The sequence below is a fragment of the Phacochoerus africanus genome, chromosome 4 (assembly GCF_016906955.1).
Source record: "Phacochoerus africanus isolate WHEZ1 chromosome 4, ROS_Pafr_v1, whole genome shotgun sequence".
NCBI classification, from domain to species: Eukaryota; Metazoa; Chordata; class Mammalia; order Artiodactyla; family Suidae; genus Phacochoerus; species Phacochoerus africanus.
In genome coordinates, this window is record NC_062547.1 from 15,851,278 (window position 1) to 15,875,045 (window position 23,768).

Here is a 23,768-nt window from a genome sequence, read left to right on the forward strand (position 1 = left end):
GAAGAGCTGATGTTTTCAGTTAATTAAAAGCAGTAGATATGAATGTCCTTTCCACTGAATGCACCACACATCGGATAGCTTTTGTGTAGCACGTAGCACGACCTAAGTATTCAGCATCCTCTGTTCCAAATGTATTGTTTTCTTCCATTAAAACTATAATAAGAGTCAGTATTAGTTCAGCAAAACAAAGAGGCAGGAAAAAGAGCAAATGATAAATTTGAGTCTTCAATAATAATGGCTCTTAGATTTAACAAAAGATCTTGGGATTTACTTAAATCTTATCACATTTACTCAAGTATATATAGACTTTTTAATGCTGATGTGAAAATGGTATTGGGGTTCCCGCATGGGTCAGATTGGTATCCATGATGATGCAGGTTCCACCCCTGGCCTCACTCAGTGCGATAAGGATCCTGCATTGTCACGAGCTGTGGTGTATGTTGCAAACATGTCTTGGATCCTGCGTGGCTGTGGCTGTGGCATAGGCTGGCAGCTGTAGCTCTGATTCAACCCCTAGCCTGGGAGCTTCCATATAATGCGGTTGTGGCCCTAAAAGATGAAAATATGTGTGTGTATATATATATACATATATATATATATATATATATATATATATATATCATGGCCACAGGAGCAGTGCAAAAAAAAAAAAAAAAGCAAGAAAAGAACATATCATCTAAAAGGAGATGAAGATTTTGACATAAATGTCAATGCATAATGTATAGATGTGTCCTGTTTCCTTATATCAGATATCTCCTTATAGAGGATGGGAAGGGGAATAGAAATGTATCAGTCTGTTATGTTTACATCTTTTATGACAACTTATGGCATACAGTGCTCAGGGAGTAACATCCATGTCCACATTTACTAGAGTAATTGGGGAAATAAAGTGCTAAGTAATGAGGAATGTGTTATGTATGTTTCCTGAATTCTAGGAAAAGACTGTGGTTTATGTTTTACTTTAATAGCATTCATTATGTACTGTATTTCTCTTAAACCATATTACAAAATAATGAGTCTTAAAATTAATTATGGAAGTAATACTCAAATGTGCTGTCTTTTTTGTTTGTTTTCAGTGCCACCAATTATTTTATTTTATATTTTAAGTGAAATTAGAGTTGATTTACAATGTTGTGCCAATTTCTGAAGACATCAAAATATATACCACTAAAATCCCTTTTGGCCATCACTTTATTTCTGAGAAGTAAATCTTTCCTTCCTCATGTTTTCCTATTGATTTATAAGCACAGATGTTCTTGTAGAAACTACACAGTATTCAGTGGATGTTATTTTTAACATACAAGCTATTATACTGTGATTATCTCTGAGGACCTTTTTGTATTTTGCATTCAAAACATATCTTAGTGATGTGTGCCATAGTTGTGTGCAACATTAAAATGTCTGCATAGTTTTCCATTGTAATAACCCACCGCACCTTATTTCCATTCTATTTTCAGGTATTAAGATCATTTCCATTTTCCCAGCTGGAATAAGTCTGCAATGAATATCCTTTAGTGCATTTTCTGGGGAAGTTATACCAGGTCACTCATCAAAATGTTATATGGACAGGCTTTGTAATTTTATTCTCACAAAATGACCCTAGCCACAACAGTGATAATGCTGGATCCTTACCCTGCTAGGCCATCAGCGAACACCCATAAATCCTTTTTAATTATTTCTCAAATATTTGTTCTAGTTTTGTTCAATGCATTTGCATCTTTCAACTATCTAGAATATGATTTTTCTGTGCCTTGTGAGGTATTTCATTCCTCCACAGGGAGGTCCAAAATCTTAAACATCAGTTGCTGAAAAGTCATTATTTCACATCAATTTCAAATGTCAAATTAAGCATAGAATAAATTCCAATATATTTTTGTTTATTTATTTTTAAAAGAAAATTTGTTTTTAATTTATTTTTTAATTGTTATTTCCCCCAACATACTTTTTTTTTTTTTACTGTGTTTAAGTCCAGCAATTTTCTTTACCAACAACACTTTCACTGGCCTAGATTTTTAATATGCTTCAGTTCTGAAAGGTATGTCTATCTTTTTGTTCTTTCTTTGCAAAAGTTAGGCTCACTACTTTGGATATTAATAGTTTCTGAATTCTGGAATCACATTCTCTAATTTCATGGACTATTTTGTCAGGACTTTTGTTTTCATTATTAAATGTGATGGTTAATTTAGGAAAAGACTTTTTTTAAAAAAAAGTCAGATGTAATAAAGTGCAGTGTTTAGTTGCTGTTATAACCTTCACAAACAGGCTGACAAATGTTATCAACGTGTAGGGTTTATCATTTTATAAAACTGAGCCTTGACGTTAGAGTTTTTGTAATACATTCTAGGTCATGTTACAAAAGGGAAGGAAGAGATGTGGTGCTATGTTTTGCAGCAAAGAAACATTTCCTTTTCAACTAATATATTCCAGGACTCAATCCCATGGGCATATGATGAGCCTGGTAAGGAGGAGATTCAATTCAAAGACAATCAAGGTGATGGAAAGGATTGAGTGAAAAAGCATCTCTGAATGCCATCTGCCCCTCCAAGGGTGCTGTCACAAAAGGAAGTGCCTGAAAGTGTGACCAAAGGACAAAAATGATGAGATCTCCTGGGTTAGATTGGAAAGTGAACTGGGAAGTAAGGGTGATTTCAGGAAGCCATGTGTCCTAGAAGCCCATACAATGGAGCCTTTTTCACCAAAGATGTTATTGTTACTCTTTTCCTCTCTCCATTTTAAAAAGGTTCATGAAAAAATATTTCAGGCACTTTTGGAAATTGTCACCCAGATATTTAAAATTATGACCTCATGGAACTTTAGTGCCATGACAAAACTTTCGGAACTTAGCACAGATGTAGTCACTGGGAAGGGCTAAGAATTAGAGTGACCTTCTGGCCCTTGAAGAACAGACAGCCCCAGAACTCTTTCATATATAACAGAGACTCAAAAATCACTCTCAAAGTTTAATACTGCAAGTGTACTTCAAAATTGACCCCCAAAAGGAGTGTTTCATCTTTTAAATACTTACCCTGCTATTCACAGTTAGTGTGAGGCATTGAAGTTTATCGGCGTTGCAATGATTTGATTATTGGTGCTGCGACTGTCACCATATGTCTGCTCTAATAGATGTAACTTGTGGGTAGTGACACTATTTTGTATCTTGCTGTAGCCTTGCATCAAGATAGTGATTTGTAATATAACAGGCAACTGACGTATATTAGTTGACTAACTAAATGACTTTTAAAATAGATAATTTCAAAAAGTAGCATGTTTCAAGCATACTAACTTCCTCTTCGAAACGATTAAATGCTCAGAAGCCATGGGACATGAAAACATCACAGAATTCATCCTCCTGGGTCTTTTTAGTGATGAGAAGGCGGAGGTTGCCTGCTTGGTGCTGTTCTCACTTTGCTACGTTGCAATCCTCTCAGGAAATCTGCTCATTCTCCTCACCATCCGGGGAAGCCGCCTCAGTGAACAGCCCATGTACTTTTTCCTCAGCTACTTGTCCTTTGTGGACGTCTGCTTTACCTCCACCGTGGCCCCCAAACTCATCACTGACTTATCGGCCCAGCAGAAGATCATCTCCTACAACGGCTGCATGGCCCAGATGTTTTCTGCCCACTTCTTTGGGGCCACTGAGATCTTCATCTTGGTGGCCATGGCCTATGACCGCTACGCAGCCGTCTGCCGACCTCTTCACTACATGGTCATCATGAACAGCCAGGTGTGCTATGTCCTCGTCGTGGCTTCTGCTCTCGGAGCATTTATCCATTCCATCCTGCAAGTGCTGATTGTCCTCGGACTTCCCTTCTGTGGCCCCAATCAGATAGACCACTATTTCTGTGATGTGTTCCCCTTGCTGAAGCTGGCCTGCGCCGACACTAGCCTGTGGGTGATCGCAATCATTGCCACCACAGGGGGGCTGTCCCTTTTGACCTTTGTGGCCTTGGTCATTTCTTACGTCATCATCCTGTCCACGCTGCGGACCCGCCCCTCCGAGGGCCGCCGCAAAGCCCTCTCCACCTGTGGCTCCCACGTCACCGTCGTGTTCTTGTTCTTCTTGCCCCTCATCTTCACCTATGTCCCCACGGCTGATTCTGTCGGTAACGACCAGATTTTTGCCCTGTTTTACACCATGATCGCCCCCATGTTCAACCCTCTCATCTACACACTGAGAAACACAGACATGCAGAATGCCATGAGGAAAGTGTGGTGCCGAGACAACCTCTCCAAAGGGAAGCGGAGCCTCTGGGGGGTGTGCCCTTTGCCGGATCTGTTCTGTCGGCAGAACCATTAACGTGAACACACGCAGCGGGTACAGGGAGGTTCTGCGCTGCCAGCAAAAGTTGCAAGCCTTGGAGAGAGAGGGCCCCTCTGCCACTTCACTTTCCTTGTTTTTTTCTTTTTTCTTTTTTCTTTTTTTTAAAATCTTTTTAGGGCCACGCATGTGGCATATGGAAGTTCCCAGGCTAGGGATCAAATTGGAGATGTCGCTTCGACCTACTTCACTGTTTGCAGCAACAATGGATCCTTACCCCCACTGAGGCAAGTCCAGGGATCAACCCGAATCCTCATGGATACTAGATTTTCAGGTTAGTCTTAACCTGCTGAGACACAATGGGAATTCTTTTGTCATTTTACTTTTTTGAGACTGTACCGGAGGAGTAGATCTGACACTCTGGAACATCCTGTCCTTAGCAATCACTGAGATAGTGGGCATCAAAGCACTTTTGTCAGGGCAAATTACGAAGACTGCAAGATTTAGCAGGTGTGGCCATCTTAACTGAGACCCCTCTCACAGAGCTGTCCTAAACACCTCCATATTTTTAAGGCTTCCACTGCAATAATTTTAAAAAAGCCATGTGAAACATTTCACAAGTGTTTTATACTTTAATTCTTTCAGTAACACATTGCGCTTCTAAAAAATGCAATATAAATATACTACTCATACCATATTTATGGACGTTGTGGTAATTAATTCTTAGTGACTTATCAGTGGTAATTAGAAGTTTTAAATTGGATAATGAACTATTTTTTCAATCTTAGACATGTAATTTTGTTATGTTATTTACCAGCTCTTTTTTTTTTTTTGGATCAATGTCTTCAGTTTGTGAGGAAAAAATAATATTATGGAGACTTGCTAGGGCCCTCAATTTATGGCAGAGCTGAGTCTCCTAATTCCCACTCCAGGATTCTTCCCACCATAGTCCCTTCCCGACATAGCTGCACCTTGAATGCCTCCACTGACAGGGAGCTCACCACATCCTGAGGTTGCCCAGGACATGGTTTTGAAGTTTTAGTGTTAGAAATGTCTTCTGAAAATTGAGCCAGAACCTGCTTGCCCCTAATTTCTGTCTTTCCTTCTTGTTCTTCCCCCATAAGTCATGCAGAGGACAACTGGTTCTAGATAGGGTTTCTCAGCCTCTGGGGCCAGAGGAGATTTTGTTGTGTGTGTTGGCGGGGGGGGAGCTGGTGTGGGGGTGGTGTAGGAGTATAGGAGGAGTTTGTGCATTGTAGGATTGGAACAGAATTCCTGGATTTGACCTCCTGGATCCTGCACCCTCTCACTCATGACATCAAGTTTGTCTAGACATTTGCCGTGTGCCCACCAGGCATAAAATCACCCCGGTAAAGAGCCACCATTCTATAGGAATGAGAGTCCAAGGTTTCAGTGTCTCTCAGGAGGCCAGAAGGAGCTAGCTCCCTTGTCTCCACCCAAAGAAGCGAGCACCACAGCCCAGGGAGGCTGGCTGCCTACTTAGGTATTTAGAATTTGTTTTTTTATTATTTATTATGTATTATTCATTTTATTATTTATTATTATTTTATCAATTATTATTTTATTATGTGTCTTATTGCTTTGTTTATTATTTGTTACTAGTTTTTATTTTTTATTATTCCTGTCCCTCATGCCCATTCTCTCCTGTTTGGCCTGTTATACTGCTCCTTACAAAGCACCTTACACTAAGTATACTAGAGGTTTCACCAATTTGAGACTGTCTCCCACTCCTACATCTGATCATCTATTCTTGGATAAATCAGCTGAATAATGCCGTGTAACTGCCATTCCTAAACTCACAGCTTAAACAATAGGCATGGAAACTTCTTGCTCATGTGTCTTTGGGTCAATTTGGGTTCAGCTACTGAGGTCAGGCTTGACTGGGCTTAACTCCAAACTGTAGAGTAGGCTCAGATACACTTCATGCTGTTCCATTTTTCTTGAAATACAGTGGAAGTGGTAGGTTGGTCTGTGGAAATTGAAATTATATATCTGTACACGTGATGTTGGTCTGTATCATTGACTCTCATTGAGTGCATAAGAGGGTGTACAGTGTTGCCTCTCTCTACTCTGTGGTGCACATACCTTGTGGCTTTTTTATACTCAAAGTGTGGAATAAGAACTATTTCAAAGATGTGTATTAAGAGATGAAGTTACATTACACCCCAAGACACAAAACAAAACCGGACACCAGGTAAGAACTGGATGTCAGAATACTGTCCAAATGAGGCATTCCCAATCAGTTACTATTTTTAAAAAAGTCGTGAAAATTCTGGAGGCTCCGACAGGTGATAGATGTTTCCATCTCTTGGATATGTTCAAAAGAGGGAAGGAATACTATCATGTGGAGGCACATGAAAGCTATCTTTACATAGTCCATTGAGCAGTGCAGGAAAAGTGTTTTAAATATTTTATGCTCTTCCAGGGGACAGGAATATAACCACTAGTTAGAAGATGTGTTTTTATTGTCTTCTACTATGAAATAAACTAGTTTACTCATTTAGAAAATGAGAAGGATTACCATTTATTTTCGTCAGGGAAGTCTATAATCAAAGTCACATCTGCCTACTACTTCTAACAGTGAGATTAAAAAGCTCTACCACTGGCAGCCAATGTTGGGATGATCATACATCTATAAAACAAAATGATGTCGTTGACAAGACTCACCCCCGCTGAAACTGGGAAGAGTTGAGTTCTTGGTCATTGCTTTCCAAAGAACCAGGCAGACATTCGGAGCTACTTTGATTGGGATTGACTCCGAGGAACTTTTGTGAACAGGAATACATTCATAAACTCAATGGTAGAAACTTGAACACCATTTCGTATGTTCTGTTTGTTTGTCTTTGAGAGTACTGCATCTGTCAGCTTTTACTTTCCAAGCGACTTCAGACCATCAATATCCCTACTGTCCCTTGGTAGTCAAGGCTTTCATGCAGAGACATAAAAGGAAGAGCATTGTGAGAACACATCAAATGGATAGCATTGATTCATCCCAGAGTTTTTCTAAATATACTTCAATTTTAGGTCTCTTTGTGTTATGGCAGAAAGATGGGATTCTATATCTGAAAGTAAGTCTCTTGGGGTCTTATTGATCCATAGACCCCTTGTGCTCTAAGAACATCAACTAGCTCCAGTGTTTCCAAGTCTAAGGTCTTGGATGTACCCTTGCCTGGATAAAAATTATCAGAGGTGCTTTTAAAAATGCACATTTGTGGAGCCCCTCTAACACTAGCCTACTGGATCAGAAATTCTTGGAATAGATGCTTTCATCTATTCAGAAACCTCTCAAGATGATTTCAATGATCAGACAAGTATGAGAAGCACCAACCTATGGAGCACCTTAAAATTGAGCAAATGGAGGTTCATGGAGATGCAGTGAATGTATGTCCAAGGAGGGACAATAAGCATGGGTTCGTGTGGCCCAGGGCAAGGATCTCTTAATTATGACTTAGAATCTAGGTATCTTGCTTCCTTTTTATCTTTCTTAATTCTGTGAATGCTTCATCATTAGAGATCATTTTTTAAGGCACTACAACAGTCCTCAATATAATGTGTGAGTGCAAAACACACACACTCCATGACCATAAACACAGACCGAGGTATGGGCAGCAATTTGAATAAGAAGATTTGTGGAAAAGACAATGAAACAATGGCAGAGAGATAATCTGTGATGTGATCTCAGGTTGGGTGAAGTGAAGGAGGAATATAGCTCCAGGAAGTGTCAGTTCACATAAGAAAGATACGTTTATTTGTCCAGAACAAATGTCTCTGGACTCCACAGCTGGAAATCAGGTCATGCTGGTCAAGGAGGCAGTGATAAACGGCTCACGGTTTTCAGTAAAGCTGCTTGGTTCCAACAGTGGAGGGAATATGGTTTCCCAACCATGCATTTCAGCAAATCATGTTGACCCTCTTGATTGAGGCACAATCATGTATTCATTGCAAATATTTTGTTTTCATTCAGTTTCTTGAGGGTTTCCTGTGAGTCACCTTACATTAATAGGGACAGGATCTCTGGCTACAGAGTACAAGTAAAGATGAGAGTCAATTAGCAGAAGCACATACATGGGATGTTACAGTTAAACTGGGGATCTTAGAGGTAATTTTTTCCAGTTTACTTATTGTTTGCATGAAGAAAGTGAGCTAGAGAAAGAAAAAAGCTTTTTCTCCAAACCAGAGGACAAGGACAGACAGATTTTTTGTTTTCCAAGTCTGTTCTTTATCTCGCTGGCATTCTGCACATACCCCCTCCCCCATCCCAACCTCAGGAAACTTAGTTTTCACCGTTTTAGAGGATTTGTGTCAGAACACCTCAGATCTGTCAGTTTCCATGCACCCTTTCCTTCATTCAGCATATACCTTTGAGTGTGCAATATGTCACAATCACAGTTTTAAATACTAGAAAACAGCCTTACTTCACAGAGGACTCTCGATTCTTTAAAGACATTGGCAAACGGGGGCAATGGGAAGGAGAAAATCTTGGTGCTGAGTATGATCATGCTGAGCTTCTGAGTTTAATAAGATTTCTTTTTCCTAGATATTTTAGAAAACCATGCTTATGGACTTTTCAAACAAATAAAATAATAGTGATTTAAAAATACCTTACTTGAATAGAACATTTTATTCTCTTAGTTGCTCCTCCAAAAAAAATCCCTGTGCAGATGAGACCATTGAAGATCATCCACCTTGTATTGTTACTTCCAACTATGTACCTTTTGTTCCCCAGAAAACCCACCTGCCCCACAGTTTCTTCATTGCATTTTTTACTTCTGCATTTCTCAGTGTATAAATCAGGGGGTTTAACATAGGGGTGATGATGGTATAAAACAAAGCCACCATCTTATCCTCTGAAAAGGTAGTTTCGGGACGCATATACATGAATGTACAGGGACCAAAAAAGATGATGACCACAGCAATGTGGGAGCCGCAGGTGGAGAGAGCTTTGCGCCTGCCTTCTGCTGACTGCTTTCTCAGGGACACCAGGATGAGGATGTAGGAGAAGAGCAAGATAACAAAGCTCACCAGAGCGATGATACCACTGTTGGCTATCACAGCAACACCAACGACGTATGTGTCTGTGCAGGCAAGTTTCAGCAGAGGGTGAATATCACAGAAGTAGTGATCGATCACATTGGGCCCACAGAAGGGTAGTTGGACTACTAGAGCCACTTGGACGATGGAGTGCAAGAACCCACCTAGCCAGGTCCCCAGCAACATTTTATTGCATCTCTCCCGGTCCATGATGGTCACATAGTGTAGGGGTTTACAGATAGCCACGTAACGATCATAGGCCATTACCGTGAGGATGAAGATCTCAGTGCAACCCAAGAAGTGTACTGCAAAGAGCTGCAACATGCACCCCACATAGGAGATTGTTTTGGTCTTGGCCAGTAAGTCAACAATCATCTTAGGAGCTGTGACTGAAGAGTAACAGATGTCCACAAAAGACAGGTAGTTGAGAAAGAAATACATTGGGGACTTGAAAAGGTTGCCCACATAAACTGTGAGCATGATGAGCAGGTTTCCCAGAAGAATGACAGAGTAGAAGAAAGAAAACACCACGAAACACACTTTCTCAACCTTGAGGTTCTGAGAAAGACCCCAGAAAACAAATTCAGTTACATTGTTTATCTTCTCCATGGAGTTACTCTAGAAGGCCAAATTCCCAAGAGACCATTAAATTTCCTGAAAGAAACATATAACAAAGACCACCAACATTTATGTATAACTCAAAACAAATGAAATGAATCAGCGGAATAGTTAAAAATGGAAAAAAAAACAAAAGGTGCTTCCAGCCGGTTGGTTTGTATACCTAAAAAATCAAAGTCCATATTCTGATCATCTTACTTCAGAATGATAGTCTAGTCATTTACATGTGATGAGGAAACAGAGTCTAGAGAAATAAAGTAAACCCTCTCAGGCACACACCTAACCCTGAGTTTACCTCCCTCATATTTCATTAAGGTTCCTTCCTTTGTTTCTAACAATTTACTTCTTTCTAATCTTTCAAAGGCACTCAACCTAAATTTGAGACACCTTTTGAGTTGGAGGATATGGTAATGTTTATATTTTGAAAAAAATGATCTTATTCTCATAAAATTTTTAAATGATACTTTGTTTAGTTATTACAAAATACTGTCTATATTCCCTGTTATACAATATCAATTTGAGCCTATCTTACTCCGAACCTACTATTTTGTACCTCCCATCCCTGAGCCCTGAGGTGCCCCTCCCCACTGCTCCCCACTGGCAACCACTAATTTGTTCTCTAGATCTGTGTGTCTGCATTTTTGCTATATTTTCTGGTTTGTTTATTTTTCCTATTTCACATATAAGTGATACCATACTTGTTTTTCTCTAACATATAATTTAGCATCTCATTTTGTATACAGAAGTCAAAACATACGCTGACATTTTCCCTTCTGAATACTGCCATGAGGGTTCGATTAGTTGGGACTTGATAACCCCGCAGATGCTTCTCCTTTGAAAACTCTGATCTTTGTGTGCATGAATTTTTGATCCCCTATTTAATATAAAGCTTTTATGGTCAAGAAGTGGTGTGGAGTAGCAGAAGGTAAACAAAATTATACAAATCTGATTCTGAGATATGGTTGCTGTATCCCTAAATAAATCCTTTAGCTTCCTGGGGCTTCTGTTATTCCATTTGCAAATAAGAAAGTTTATATAATATTAACTGCTATTTCTACTATGGAATCACATCATTTCTTTCAATTTGGAAAACCATCAGATGCTTAAAAGGAGGCAGAAACAAAGGCAGCAAAAGAAATAAAAAAAAAAAAACTGCTGGAGATATATCAGGAGCTGTTGGATCTGCAATGAAAGAAAGGGAAATTTCATCTTCAAACTGTGTTTGAGGATTCCCCAGGAATTGCTTTGCCTTGGTATTTTAAACATTCCACATTAGACTCTTTTTTTTTTTCTTTTGTACGGCACCCATGGCATACAGAGGTTCCCAGGCTAGGGGTTGAATCAGAGCTGTAGCTGCCAGCCTACACCAGAACCACACTAGATCTGAGCTTCATCTCTGACCTACACCACAGCTCATGGCAACGCCAGATCCTTAACCCACTGAGCAAGACTAGGGATCAAAACCGCAACCTCATGGTTCCTAGTTGGATTTGCTACCACTGTGCCATGACGGGAACTCCCACATTCGTCTCTTAATGTAAAGAAATAAATAAGGGGGGGGGGGAACGACTCTGCTCTTAATCTCACCACTCTTTCGTATTTATTAAGGGATGCCTCTCCACTTGGAAGTTTGAACACTCCAGTGAGGTCACTGCAAAGTATGTGTGGAAAGGGCTTTGGGACATAGTTTTGATTAAATGGGCTCAGAAGTGACTCTTCAACCCAAGCTACAGATGTTAACAATTCCTTTAGTTCTGGGCTGGGGTAGAATTGCACGCTGTCTTAGGTAAGCATCTGGAATTGTGTCCACCTGAGGACACATTCCAAAGATCTATCAAGTTCAAGTTCAGGGCTTACAGTCTCTATTGAACCCTGGGCTCTCCTCTATCCTTTGCAGCAACGTTGGACCTGGCTTTTCCAGCTTATGGGAAACTACAGGGCTGTGTTTCCGCAGATCTGTATGTTAGACTTATATTAGTCTACTTAATTATATTACTCTACTTAATTATATTAGTGTCTTATATAGGACAGAATAATGATAACAAGAATAAGGAAATAATAATAATTCCAAATCACACTCAAACACATTCCCTTGTTTTACATGCTTATATAACCCTTTTGTTTTTCCTCCTGAATTGAAGGAAATATACTATTTCCCACGGAGAGAGCTTTTCCTTTTAAGAGAGCTCAAATCATAGCAGTTTTTGACAACTGTGAATAATGTTCCTTGGTTCTCATCTAGAAGAAACTGGGCATTTAAACACAAGCCTAGCAACTGTGCCTCCATTGTCCATTCTCTAATGTCCATGAGAAAGTCTTCTTTCTCCGTGAATCAATACCTTCCTCCCCTTCCTGAGCATTTCAACATGATCATGCCTCACTTTCCTTTGAAATTCTGGCATTTTCTTACTCATAATCGGGAATACACCCTCTCATAGTCATGTGTGGATGAGCTTCATTATCTTATCATCATCCATAAAATTATACAGTATCTTGAAATTATATCACAAGCATTCAAAATATAGATATTTGATTCAATCCTCTTTTTCCACAAAATTTAATATTAGCTTTAGAAGAAAAAATATCTCACCAGTATTGCCCAGGGCTTGAGTTTTGCTTTATTTCTCTCTCTCTCTTCTGATAATTTGAGTGTGCTTTTCCAAAATAAAGTTAAGTGATGCCTTAAGAATTGCTTTGTGAATAATTAATTTCAAAGAATCTCTGACCAAAAAAACTCAAAGTTTGGTTGAAGTCATGTCTTTGTTGCTCCCAGCCTGTTTCTCACCAGCTGAAACCTGTCATTTCACAGTACTTTTGGCAACAAATGCTGTTTACTTCTTGTTGGGTCACTTTAAAGAGAATGATATAAAAGGTTAATGACCCTGGGGAAAGCCTTCCCCCCAAAGTCTCCCTCCAGAATCAGAACCACTTTAGAGAATTGACAATGAGACTTAATTTCCAGGTGCCTTTTCAATTAAAAAAAAAAAAACATGTATGGAGTTCCCGCTGTAGTGCAGCGGAAACAATCTGATTAGGAACCATGTAGTCGTGGGTTCCCTCCCTGGACTCACTCAGTGGGTTAAGGATCTGGCATTGCCATGAGCTGAGGTATAGGTCGCAGACGTGGCTCGGATATGGCATTGCTGTGGCGTAGGCCGGCAGCTACGGCTCCGATTAGACCCCTAGCCTGGGAACCTCCATGTGCCATGGGTGCAGCCTTAAAAACACAAAAGACGAAAAAAATTAAAAAAAAATAAAAAAATTTAAAAAATACATGTAAATTTTTTTTAAATTAGCTAAATGTAAATACCAGCTAATAGTTGCATTTGGAACCATAGCACTAATCCAGAGCTCTTTAGTAAACAGTGGTATGTAATTGTTTTATGATTATCGATTTCATTGAAATTATATGTATATATATTTACATATATTTCGTATAATTTGCTTATTTATATAACATATATATTACAAAAATCTCTTTTTGGAGGTATTTCTCTATTGAATTTTAATCGTCCTGCTTTTTCAGAAGTTCCATTTGATTGGAACAGAGTGGACTCCATTGTACTATTGGGGTTCACTGCGTTTCTTTTTAGTTGAGTCTCTGCTGATTTCTGGAGAAACTAGTGGGAAAAAGTTCCCTTCCAGCCCATACCTGGAATGAATCATGGTGCAGGCTTTCATTTTTTTTTTTTTCCACTTTTTGATTGTATGCCTTTAAGGCTGACTCTTGACCACTAATATTTTTTCTTATTCCTTTCACATTCCTACCCTTTCCTTTCCCCTCATTAATGTTTTATTTTCTTTCCCCTCTTGGCCTTCACCTCCCCCCTCCCTTCTTTTTAATATAATGTCCAAAAAGAAACTGTCTCATACTTTGAGAGGGAATTTACAAGCTGCCCACAGCAAATGCTTTCCTGATTTCATTGGACCTTCTAATAGAGACTATGTTTTCCTTTTCCAAACAATCTAAATAACTAGGAAAGGGAAAGATAGATTCATCGACTTCCCTTCCCTACTGGTTAGAAATTTGTATGTGATATTATTACAGACTCTTTGAGTTGGGTTCAGTTCAAACGCAAAGGGAAGCTTTGTTTATTATTATTATTATTATTTCTTTCTTTTTTTTGGCTTTTTTTGTCTTTTGTCTTTGTTGTTGTTGTTGCTATTTCTTGGGCCGCTCCCGAGGCATATGGAGGTTCCCAGGCTAGGGGTCGAATTGGAGCTGTAGCCACCGGCCTACGCCAGAGCCACAGCAACACGGGATCCGAGCCGCGTCTGCAACCTACACCACAGCTCACGGCAACGCCGGATCGTTAACCCACTGAGCAAGGGCAGGGACGGAACCCGCAACCTCATGGTTCCTAGTCGGATTCGTTAACCACTGCGCCACAACGGGAACTCCTATTATTTCTTTTTAAGGCTGCACCTCTGGCATATGGATGTTCCCAGGCTAGAGGTGGAATTGGAGCTGTAGCTGCCAGCCTATGCCACAGCTACAGCAACTCAGGATCCAGGCTTCCTTTGCGACCTACACCACAGCTCAAGGCAACACTAGATCCTTAACCCACGTAGGGAGGCCAGGGATCGAAACCATATCCTCAAGGATACTTGTCGGGTACTACCACTGAGTCACAACTGGAACTCTGGAAGCTTTATTCTTTGATCAAAGAACCGAGAGACATGCAGTTCCTGTACTTGCTCAGTGGTAGCAAACCTGAATAGTATCCTTGAGGCCGTGGGTTCGATCCATCACCTTGCTCAGTGGGTTAAGGATCCGGCATTGCCGAGAGCTGTGGTGTAGGTTGGAGATGCGGTTCAGATCTGGCGTTGCTGTGGCCATGGTGTAGGCCGGCAGCTACAGCTCCGATTGGACCCCTAGCCTGGGAACCTCCATGTGCCCTGGTGTGGCCCTAAAAAGACAAAAACAAAACAAAACAGAGAGGCACGCGCTGGCTCCCAAGGGCACAGGTTCTTCCAGACAGGCGGTGGGCGGGGTTCTCAGGGAGGGTGAGGGCAGTGGGTGGGGTTCTCATCAGCAGGGAGGGGAGGGGGCGGAGTTCTCATCAGCGTGGGGGGGGGGGGCGGAGTTCTCGCGAGGCCAGGACTTCTGAGCAGCTCGGGCTCCAGGGCTCAGGGCTGGGCGCAGCCCCTCTGATCCAGGCCGCTTGCTGTCCTGAATTGCAGTGTCAAACCCAGTACTTCAGCACAAGGTCACTGGGCTGAGGTGTGGCGAAGCCGTTTCGCAGGAGGAGCTCCAGTCCACAGCGCGAGGTCTCTACACGCCGCAGTCTGCAAATGGGCAAGGAAAACTGGACTGCACACGAAGGCAGCGGAAAAGGTGGGCCTGCATTTTATTAGCAGATTCTGTTTTTATTTATCAAGAGTTGTTCAAGGGCTTTGCTGGTGATAAATGCCTCTCTGCTTTCTGTCCTGCTGAGTTGGTTGGGGCAGGCAGCATGTAATTTAAATATTACGTGGGAGCTTTCATGATTTCTTCTACCTGGAAGGCCTACTCGAGTGGTTTCACTTCAGGAAGGTTAAGGTGTCCCTTCTCTTGGGCTTGGGCAATGGGTCTACCCTGAAAGAGTTGCATTTAACTGTAATTTATCGCTTGGGGCTAACTGCCTGCAGAGCAGATTAATCGGAAGCAACTTGACCCAGTTTTCTAGAGTTTTTGAGGTAGCTTGGCTAAGGCCCCTTTCAAGGTCTGATTGGATCTACTTTCTCTGATGACTGAGGTCCATTTTATTTCCGGGGAACTCATTATCCCTCTGTCACCTGAGACACAAATGCTGGATTATTATCCCTTTGTAGGGACCTTGGAGCCCAAACCTGGGGGTTATTTATTTCAGTAAAGCCTGAGACACTTCAGCTGCCGTTTCAGTTCTAGTGGGAATCCTTCTACACATCCAGACAATGTGTCCATAGCCCCAGAGATACCTGAAATTCCCGAGGACTCTCGGCATGACAGTGAAATCAATCTGCCAGTTTTCTCCAGCATATTTCCCTCTGACCTGAAGGGGCCTTATCTGGGGGCCTCTTAGGGATCTGATGTGGGGGTTGTTTGTTGTGCAGATGGGCCACGTCTCCACTGTCTGACTGATTGTACTTTCCATGCCAGGATTTACCAAGGGTAAAGGAAGGACGCTGCTAGTCCAAAGCTTCAGAGAATTTGAAGGTTTAGGGTCTCACCTTTTCTCACCCTGAGGCACCTTGGACACATGGGACTCCAAGAGCACATAGAATCTTTGTCCCTGACGGTGCTCTGTGCTTGGTTCCTGGATCAGATTCCATGGAACTATTTCGTAGATTAGAAGCTGTTTGTTTCCCAATTTCTGAGTCTTTCGGTATGACTCATATAAATTAAATTATAGAATACAGTGGTGACCAGTTTTAATTTTAATCATGGCAAGTAGGGATTTAAAGTCACTGTAGTGTACTCATTATTAATAGAACATTGACGTGTCTTCCATTTAGGGACAGAAGATTATTTATTTATTTATTTATTTTTGGCTGCAGCTGTGGATTCATTAGTTCCTGGGCAATGGGTCCAGGGGTCCAATGTGAGGCACTCCTGGGAAACATTCCCCTGGTGGCTCAGTGAATTAAGGATCTGGCATTGTCACTGCTGTGGTGCAGGTTTGATCCCTGGCCCGGGAACTCCTGCATGTTGCATGCAGCCAAAAAAAAAAAAAAAATGAAGAAGAAAAAGCTTCTAATGGAAGCTACTGTGTGGTCTTTTATTTTTGTAGAAATGATTACTAGATTTAGTATTTTTAACAGCTTTATTAGGCTATAGCTCATATAGAATATAATTCACTCATTTGAGGTGTATGTGGTTCTTAGTATAGATGTCTATGCAACCATCAACACTGTCTAATTTTGCAATATATTTGTCACCCCCAAGGAACCCATACTCATTAGCAGTCACTCCTCATTCCTTTGTACCACTGTCACTGGCAGCCCTAGTCAAATATTAGTTTATAAAGATTTTCTTTTCTGGACATTTCATATGATATGTTCTCTTCTGCAACACGCTTCTTTCACTTGGCAAAATGTTTCTAAGGTTTCCTTCACTGTGTGGTAAGAATCAGTATTTCTTTCCCTTTTTTTTTGTCTTTTGTCTTTTTAGGGCTGCACAAAATAACATAGATTTTAGTACAAAAGTTTTCCGTTTGGGGTAAGTCCAATGTAACTATTAAAAATTACTATTGTGTACTTTTTTTTTTTTCTTTTTAGGGCCATACCTATGGCATGTGGAAGTTCCCAGACTAGGGTCAAATCAGAGCTGTTGCTGCCAGCCTACACTATAGCCACAGAAAGGCCAGATCCGTAACCCACCAAAGGGGCTAGGGATTGAACCCTCATCCTCATGGATACTAGTCAGGTTCATTTTTTCTAAGCTACTATGGGAACTCCTGTGTACCAATTTTCAATAACATTTCTATATATCTTTTATCCATGGGAATGTGATTCTTAATGACAGTTGTCATTCTGCTTTTTTCTCTAGAAATGATCACTAGATTTGACAAGCATTTTTTCTATTGAGACTTGGACATAGTAAGTTTGTTTTACAATAGAATTCTTTCTCTGAGCATTACATTACCAACAATGTAATATATATATTTTAGGCATATGGTCAGATGAGTTTTGATCAATGTATATATTCATATAACTGTCATGCCCCTTTCAGTCAACTGACTACAACCATTGTTCTGATTTATATCACTCTTAGTTTTGCCTATTCTAGAACTTCATATAAATTGAATCATAGCATTTTCTCACTCGTGCAGGTATTCTTTTTGAGATTCATCATGCTGAGATGTGCCTCACTAATGCATTACTTTTCTTTCCTGATGATTCTTCTCTTATGTGTATTCTGATAACTTCTGTCTTTTAAATGCAGCATATTTGCATATAATGGGATTGTTAACATTGTTTTTTCTTTTTGTCTTTTTAGGGCAGCACCCACAGTATATGGAGGTGCTGAGGCTAGGGGTCAAGTCGGAGCTGCAGCCACCAGCTATGCCACAGCCACAGCAACACCAGATTCGAGCTGCATCTGCAACCTATACCACAGCTCAGGATCCTTAACCCACTAAGCAAGTGCCAGGGATCCAACCTGCAACCTCATGTTCCTAGTTGGATTTGTTTCCGATGCATCACAACTCCTTCGTTTTTGGATTTAAGTTCATCCTATCACAGTTTACTTTCTCATTGTTCCCTTTCTATCATATATTCTTTCTTTCCTCTGTTCTTTTGAGGTGAGGAGGTTTTTTTGTTTGTTTGTTTGTTTACTATTGTTTACTATTACATTCTGTCTTCTCTCATGACATCTTTTTTTAAACGGCTTTTTTTTTTTTAAGAGGAGTTTTAGGTTCCCAGCAAAATTGAGCAGCAGATACAGAGATATTGCATGTATGCCCTGTCCCATTCATGCACTGCCTTCCTCATTCATAACAACCCACAGAGGGGATACATTCGTTCACTTGATGAAGTTACATTGACACATCACTATCCGCCAAAGCCCCAAGTTTACGTTAGAGTTGACTCTTGGCGTTGTGCATCACATGGATATGGACAAATGTATAATGACACACATGTGATATCCATCATTATAGGACCATACAGAATAGTTTCCCTGCTTCACCTGTTCGTCCCTTCCTCCACTTGACCCCTTGGCAACCACTGAACTTTTTACTGTCTCCATAGTTTTGTCATTTTCCAGAATGATATAATGGCTGTCATACAGTATGTAGCATTTTCGGACTGGTTTCTTTTACTTAATAAAATGCAATAAGTTTTCTTCATATCTTTTTATGGCTTGATAGTTCATTTCTTTTTTTAGCATTGAATAATATTCATTTGTCTGGATATTCCAGTTTATTCACGCATTGAAGGATATCTTAATTGTTTCTAAATGTTGGCAATTAAGAATAAAATTGCTATAAAATGAATGCAGATATTTGTGTGAATAGAAGTCTTTAATGCGTTTGGGTAAATACCAAGGAGGGTGATTGCAGGATGGAATTCATAATTTATGCCTGTGATATAAGTATTGCTGTTTCAAAACATAAGGTCCTCCTCTGAGTATTTAATTATTTACTTTAATCAGTTAATATGTTAGCATGCAGTAACATCAACTGCCTACACTATTTCCAGAGAAGTATGTCACCCTTAATATAAATATATCACCCTTAATTTGGGTGATATATTTCTTAATTTTGCAGTAACAATAAGTGAATATTAAAATAGTAATTATTTCTCTTGTATATTTCAAGAGAAACTTATACGACCCTCACATTCAGTAAAGGATCAAATTAGGAACATAAATTGTACCAAAAGAATACCATTATAAGTATATACCCAATAGCCAAAGCCTTCCTAAAGTCAAAGAAAAAAAAAATCAGAAGTAGAATTATATCTCCATATTCTGTCACTGTTAGAAGGATCTAGGGGAACATATGGTAAGAATTCAAAGTATAATACCAAAAGGTTGGACATTTGTTCTTACAACATTAAGATTCTGTATTATTGGATCTGGTACTTTCTGCTGAGTCAGGAAGAACAATAAGTTGAAGGTCTATGATCTGACAGATGTGACCAAAGTGTATAATAAACACCACTATTTGAAAGAGATCAGTCTGGCTCTTTGGAAGAGCCTGTCAGGCTGCGGATGTAAGCATTTAAAAGTGTAAATAGGAAAGTTTTGTCTGTATATATGCCCAAGAGTGGGATTGCTGGGTCATATGGTAGATCTATGTATAGTTCTCTAAAGTACCTCCATACTGATCTCCATAGTGGTTGTACCAGCTTACATTCCCATCAACAGTGCAGGAGGGGTCCCTTTTCTCCACACCCCCTCCAGCATTTGTTATGTGTGGACTTATTAATGATGCCCATTCTGACTGGTGTGAGGTGGTATCTCATGGAAGTTTTGATTTGCATTTCTCTAATAATCAGGGATGTTGAGCATTGTTTCATGTGCTTGTTGGCCGTCTGTATATCTTCCTTGGAGAACAGTCTATTCAGGTCTTTGGCCCATTTTTCCATTGGGTTGTTGGCTTTTTTTGCTGTTGAGTTGTATAAGTTTTGTATATTTTAGCTGTGTAGCACTGGGAACTATGTCTGGTCACTTATGATGGGGCATGATAATGTGAGAAAAAAGAATGTATACATGTATGTGCAACTGGGTCACCATGCTGTACAGTAGAAAAAAATGTTTTGGGGAAATAACAATTGATTACAATTTTAAAAAATAAAAAAATTAAAAAATAAAATAAAAAAAACTAATTCCAGAAAAAAAAGTGTAAATAACTATAAACAGAGAAGACCAGAAGTCAACATGGGGCAGGAAGAACAGATCAAAACCACTGTTAGGCAGGCAAGAGGGGCAGAGACTCAGTAGTGAAAAACATCCAAGGCAATGGATCTGCATTCCTGTTGATACCTGGTGCTGTTTAATTCTCTACATAAAATTGAGTGGACACTAATCAGGGTATGTGTTTACAGTGTTTATTTTCCTGAAGGAAACTAATACCAATTCCTATGAAAGGATTATATTAACACCACAGTATGAAATGTTATTCTCCAGGGATTTCGAATTCAATCTAAACTATGAAGAAAATTTTGAAACTTCACTCATCTTTTGACATCTGAGATCAACTTCTTGCTCCATAGCATCCTCATGGCATTTTTTCATTCTGCATCCTCAGCGTATAAATCAGAGGGTTGAACAAAGGTGTTCTAATTGTATAAAACACAGCTATCATCTTATCTATGGGGAAGGTGGTTGCAGGGCGTGTGTATATAAATATGCAAGGACCAAAGAAAAGATGACCAGTGATGGGGAGATGCAGGGGAGAGGGCTTTTTTCCTCCCCTCTGCACTGTGGTTTCTCAGAGAATACAAGATGATGACATAGGAGACCATCAGCATGACAAAACTCACTGTACAGATGGCTCCACTGTTGGACACCAAGAGTAGGTTGGTCACATAGGTGTCTGCACAGGCAAGTTTCAGCAAAGACCCCAGGAAACAAAAACAGTGATAGATCACATTGGGACCACAGAATGGTAAATTCAAGGCTAGAAAATTCTGAGCTGAAGAATGCACACAGGATCTGACCCAGCCCACAGGCATCAGCACACCACAGACTCGATGGCTCATGACGGTCGTGTAGTGCAGGGGCTTACAGATGGCCACATAGCGGTCAACAGCCATGAGGATGAGGATGAAGATCTCCAGGCAGCCAGATACACTGGATGAAAAGGCTTGGATCATGCACTCACTGAAAGATAGTGGTCTTCTTCATGAGGCATCCACAGTCATTCTAGGGGCTATGGAAGTAGAGGGGAGGATATCAGATAAGGAAAAGTGGAAAAGGAAGAAATGCATTCGACTCCCAAGTACCTGACTGGTCTTGATGGTAGTAATAATGAGCAGGTTCCCCAGTAATGTCCCCAAGTAGAAAATCAAGAAAGTGACAAACATGATTTTCTTCCTAAGAGGATCCTGAGTCAACCCAAGTAGAAGGAACTCAGTCACATTATTGTTCAGCCGCATGATTTCATAAATGAGGAGAAAGGATGAGTGAAATGGATTATCTGCAAAAAAATAAATTACTGTATGTTGTGATATATGATATTATGAAATATTTTAAGTAAATATAAATATGCTTATTAGGTATATTCTAGCTTGGTTTCCTAATAATGTATTTTGCTCATTTCTTCTTGATAATAACACTTTGTTCTTCAATTTGTAATGAGCATTTCATAGGGTCATTATGAGTCTCATATAAGCTTGTGAATGTTAAACTTTCCTATAAAACTAGTTAAACACACTTCTACATTAGGAAACAAACTTTGCTAGCTCTTTTGATTTTTTTCTCTACAAATCCAGGGAAAACACTGTGGTGCTTGAAACCAGAGGTTCTATTCTATGGGCTCCAGGCATTCCTCACCTGGAGCTACAGACATACTGCAAGTGATCTGATGATTAATATGTATATGGAACTCTTTGTACAAACAATATGTATCTCTTATTTGTCAAATTCACTTCCATTTATTTTTAATTCATGTTAGTAAAAGACATATCTTGAAGGAAACAATTTATTGAAACAATTTTGTTTACCAAGTATTTATTGATTAGCTTTTATATACTAGGCTCTGTGTTTGTCGCTTTTCATAACTCAGCTTTTAATTCATATAATAATTCCACGAAATTGGTATTCAAAATGGAATTTTGTAGAAAAAGAAACTGGAACTCACAGAAGTTAAGCTGCTTGCCTAGGTTATACATTTAATAATTTCAGTACTGAGAACTGTACTAAAACTGTTTTATTCCATAGTTTGTTCTCATTCCACACATTTTCCTTATTCTATGCTAAATTGAAAACCAAAAAAAAAAAAAAAAGTTGGAGTTCCTGTCGTGGCTCAGCAGTTAGTGAACCCAACTAGCATCCATGAGGACATGGGTTTGATCCCTGGCCTCACTCAGTGGGTTAAGGATCTGGGTTTCCATGAGCTGTATGGTGTAGGTAGCAGATGTGGCTCAGATCTGGCATTGCTGTGGCTGTGGTGTAAGCCGGCAGCTACAGTCTGATTGGACCCCTAGCCTGGGAACCTCCATATGCTACAGGTGCAGCCCTATAAAGACAAGAAGACAAAAAAAAAAAAAAAAGAAATCCAGGGAGTACCAGAAAGTGATGATAATAATGAAAAATGTTTCTAATAGATTAGTAATGCTATCTCAGGTTGTGGTGTCTAGAATTTACATAATGTTGAAATCCCAATAGCCATAGGATATACAGGGAAACATTTTCACATTTTCAGTAATTTTTTTAAAAATAAGAATTTCAAGCTAAATCTGTGCAATTATATTTGAGAATAATTACTGAAAATGATAGTTTTAATCAGAGGCAGCAATGCTCATATCAGACAATATAAAATTTAAAATATTCTATAAAAAAAGACAAAGGAGGGAATTATTTAATGATAAAGGATTCATACAAGAAGATATTATAATCATTAATATTTCTGCACCCAATTTAGGAGCACCTAAATATATCAAGCAGGTATTAGCAGACTTAAAGGTAGAAATTGAAAATAATGCAGTAATAGTAATGGACTTAAATTGGAAGAATTAATATTGTTACAATATCCATACTATCCGAGTTCCTGTTGTGGCTCAGTGGTTAACAAATCTGACTAGGAACCATGCAGTTGTGGGCTCGATCCCTGGCCTCGCTCAATGGGTTAAGGATCTGGTGTTGCCGTGAGCTGTGGTGTAGGTCACAGATGTGGCTCAGATCCTGTTGCTGTGGCTCTGGTGTAGACCAGTGGCTACAGCTCCATTTAGCCCCTAGCCTGGGAACTTCCACATGCCGTGAGTGTGGCCCTAAAATGACAAAAGACAAAAAAAAAATGCATACTATCCAAAGCAATATACAGATTGAATGCAATCACTATCAAAATACCCATGACAGTTTTCAAACAACTAGAACAAATAATCCTAAAATTTATATGCAACCATGAAGTTTCCGAGTTGATGAAACAACATTAAGAAAAAATAACAAAGTTAGAAGTATCATTCTTCTTGACTTCAAACTATACTACAAAGCTTGTGTAATCAAAACTGTATGGTACTGACATAAAAACAGACAGATGAACCAGTGGAACTGAATAGAGAACCGAGAAATAAACCCACATACTTATTGTCAATTAATCTATGGCAAGGGGAGCAAGAATATACAATAGAAGAAATAGAATCCTTCAGAAAGTGGTGCTGGAAAAACTGCATAGCTACCTGTAAAATAATGAAAGTAGGACATTCTCTAACA

At 39.7% G+C, this 23,768-nt stretch overlaps 2 protein-coding genes and 1 pseudogene across 2 annotated transcripts; 1 reads left to right on the plus strand and 2 right to left on the minus strand.

Annotated features, from left to right (window-relative positions):
• The first annotated feature begins 3,316 nt into the window (after nt 1-3,316).
• Nucleotides 3,317-4,297, plus strand: LOC125124489 (olfactory receptor 4P4-like). The gene has a single exon (XM_047774597.1). The coding sequence runs from the start codon at nt 3,317-3,319 to the stop codon at nt 4,295-4,297; it is 981 nt and encodes a 326-aa protein (XP_047630553.1).
• Nucleotides 4,298-4,580: 283 nt separating this feature from the next.
• LOC125124084 (olfactory receptor 4S2-like) lies at nt 4,581-9,934 on the minus strand. The gene is made up of 2 exons (XM_047774256.1): nt 9,015-9,934; nt 4,581-4,626 (listed from the first exon to the last, which is right to left on the minus strand). The coding sequence occupies exons 1-2, from the start codon at nt 9,917-9,919 to the stop codon at nt 4,581-4,583; spliced, it is 951 nt and encodes a 316-aa protein (XP_047630212.1). The 5' UTR covers nt 9,920-9,934.
• Nucleotides 9,935-20,569: 10,635 nt separating this feature from the next.
• On the minus strand, nt 20,570-21,493 carry LOC125124085 (olfactory receptor 4C16-like; annotated as a pseudogene).
• Between the last annotated feature and the right edge of the window lie 2,275 nt (nt 21,494-23,768).